This window comes from Acyrthosiphon pisum, unplaced genomic scaffold (assembly GCF_005508785.2).
Source record: "Acyrthosiphon pisum isolate AL4f unplaced genomic scaffold, pea_aphid_22Mar2018_4r6ur Scaffold_21045;HRSCAF=22879, whole genome shotgun sequence".
Classification (NCBI taxonomy): domain Eukaryota; kingdom Metazoa; phylum Arthropoda; class Insecta; order Hemiptera; family Aphididae; genus Acyrthosiphon; species Acyrthosiphon pisum.
In genome coordinates, this window is record NW_021770469.1 from 21,507 (window position 1) to 24,421 (window position 2,915).

Genomic DNA, 2,915 nt, shown 5'->3' on the forward strand with positions numbered 1-2,915 from the left:
TAGAAATTCCTAAATAATATATATTTTATACCTTTAAATTTGATAATAAGTCAATTCAGTGCGCTCTAATATTTTAAATTATAGAGTAAAATAATCTATTATTAAGAACGTAAAATTTGCTATGTTGTAAGACAGAGATAACACGTGGTTATAACGTCAAGCTGACAAATTACCTAATGTGCCCAGGGTCGTTGGGGGGGGGGGGGGGCTGTGGCAGGGTGTGCAATGCCATCACTAACTTAAAAAATGTTAACAATTGGCCTGCCATTAATACTCCAATGCGCCGTCATAATTAACTTATACATGTTTTCATATATAGGTAATATAAAATATATATATTTTAAGTTTTTGTATATGTACAGTAATGACATTAGCTGGTTGCTTTAACTGCTTATAAGCTTTTAATTCTTTGAATTGCTAGCTATTTAAAAGTTGCATTAGTCGTTATGAGTTTCAATTAGAATTATAAAAGGGAAGGAAAGAATATTTACATAGGTTTGCATAGGTTTCCTACATTTATATATATATAAATATATATTTTTTTTAATGGCCTGGTGAAATGTCAAAATTGGCCTGCCTAAAAGTTTGCACACCCAGAAAAAAAACTGAAATGACGCCCCTGAATGTGCCCAATTAAAATAGTAATAAGTATTTAGGCCCAATATTATAATAATAATATTATTACTATTACATTATTATTACTGACATCAGATCAGTCGATCAGTGTTATACGGTTGTCTGATTCGTGTATGATGTGTACCTACTTATATGGTAACCTGTTAGAAGGGTTTAAGCGATGTACGAGACAAATGCCAATAATAATAATAGGTAATTTGGTCGACTATATCAGCATCACGAGTTACAATTCATTATTTCTTATGACGTGTATGCAATATAATATAATATAATAGTTATCAATACAATATTTGAATAGTATTATTATTATAACATTATACGTTTCTTACACAACCAAACTCTTGTCCGCATCTATTGCACTTATATTCTGAATGCTCTGTGTTGTGTTTTAAATTCCAATGCTTTGATCGATTGGAGCTACCATTGAATGAAGCATAGCAGTCAGTACATTTAAATCTCTTTGGTCCAGTGTGGAGCTGCATGTGCATTTATAATTTATATTTTTTCTTGAATATTTTTATGCAATAGAGGCATGGAAATGTTTTGTTGTGTATGCTTAAATGTCTTTTAAGCCAACATTTGTACTTAAAAGGTTTGGAACAAAAAGGGCACTGATGCATTTTGCTATTGTTATCATCATCATCATCATCATCATCATCATTTCCTTCTGACTTTGTGTGGTTGTTGTTTTCAAATTCATCAGTGGACTCGTCTTCCCCATTGCTATCCGATTCAGAAGTATCTGGTTGATGTGCTATTATGATTTCATTTGTTGCCATTGGATTATTGAAACGACACTGTTGTATATATCTGTTTTGCTTTTTCCTTTTCCTTGTAGTTGATGTGGTGTCCGGTTCACGTGGTTGGTCGTCCGACGGGTCTTGCACTATTGCCGCAGCAGTACTCTCGGTTGTTGACATAATACCATGTGTTGCTATAAAATAAAATAAGGATTTAAATAATTTAATTATTCCATTTATAAAACACATGCATTACTTACACTGACCATTGACATCCCCACCCAGATCAGGGGTATTTTTGACGATCGGTGGTTGTTCAGGTGGTTGTTGGTCGTCCGACGGATCTTGCACTATTATCTGGCCTAAGAATGTGCAATCTAAAAAAAAAAAAAAATACATTTGTATATAGCAAATTAGTCATTCAAACTATTAAATTACCAATTTCACTTTCAGGTGTTGCTGTTTTGATTTGATTATCATCCGAGAATGTGTTTTTTGCTTCTGAAATTAAAAAAAATAAAATAAAATAAAATAAATGAAGTGCCAATGACTTTATTATATACAAAATGAAAAAAACTCACTTCTAATGTCATAACATGCACTACAATTACACATTGCGTTGTAGTTATCGAAGAAGTGCCTGCCATAAAACACAGTTATCTCTTCACCTACATCTATATTTTTGGTGGTAACAACACCTTTTAGTTTTTTATTGATGTATTTTTACTGCATTGGACCGGCAAGCGTGATTACAAAATGATGCCGGACCGAGGAAAAGCATATCTTTTTTTTAGACGGCTGCTATAAATTAGTGAAAAGTCGTTTTCACCATGACGAATATACTCATCTTCGATGAGATATGTTGCTCCAACTAGTCCAGGAATGATAGTACCTATTATAAAAAAATAACAAGATTGTTATCACGGTAGTTAAATTAATCAATTTATGCACTGTTATCAATGTGATAACGGCAATAAAACAACAGTGGTACCTTTTTTTATTTGAGTTTTTGCGACCATCGATAATTCATCGTATCTCGTATTGAAAAAACGATTGTTTTTTATGAATTTAAATGGAGCTTCTTAACTAATCGTGAACTCGTAGAAGTTCTTTTGAACTTCAAATATTTCGTGATCTGATTTGGACATGGGTGCCAATGATTCCATCCCAGTACAATGGGGCCGAAAGTTCAACGTCTTACCCAACATGTTCTCCGTATAATAATCGTCGGCTGATGCCAAAATGTAGGCGTTCCAACTTTTTGACGAATTCGAAATCGCCATTATAACGTCTACAAAAAAACTTGACCTATAATATACACAGGAATATCACAATATCCATTAGGTAGGTACTTATAACGCGTTATACATCAACAACAAACCGTGATACTATCATAGATATATAATAGTATTCTTTAGAAGTTTCAAGTACCCACGAGTAATATTATACAATCACAACAAAATAACTAAAATAGTTATTCTAGGTTTTTAATATGTAATTTCGTCCAAATTTGTACTTAAAAATGACTATAAAAATAAA

General features: G+C 32.4%; 1 protein-coding gene across 1 annotated transcript; it reads right to left on the reverse strand.

Moving 5' to 3' along the window:
• Positions 1 to 1,024: 1,024 nt before the first annotated feature.
• On the reverse strand, positions 1,025 to 1,991 carry LOC107885066 (testis-specific Y-encoded-like protein 2). The gene is made up of 5 exons (XM_016808472.1): positions 1,958 to 1,991; positions 1,815 to 1,877; positions 1,637 to 1,753; positions 1,222 to 1,570; positions 1,025 to 1,112 (listed from the first exon to the last, which is right to left on the reverse strand). The coding sequence occupies exons 1-5, from the start codon at positions 1,989 to 1,991 to the stop codon at positions 1,025 to 1,027; spliced, it is 651 nt and encodes a 216-aa protein (XP_016663961.1).
• Between the last annotated feature and the right edge of the window lie 924 nt (positions 1,992 to 2,915).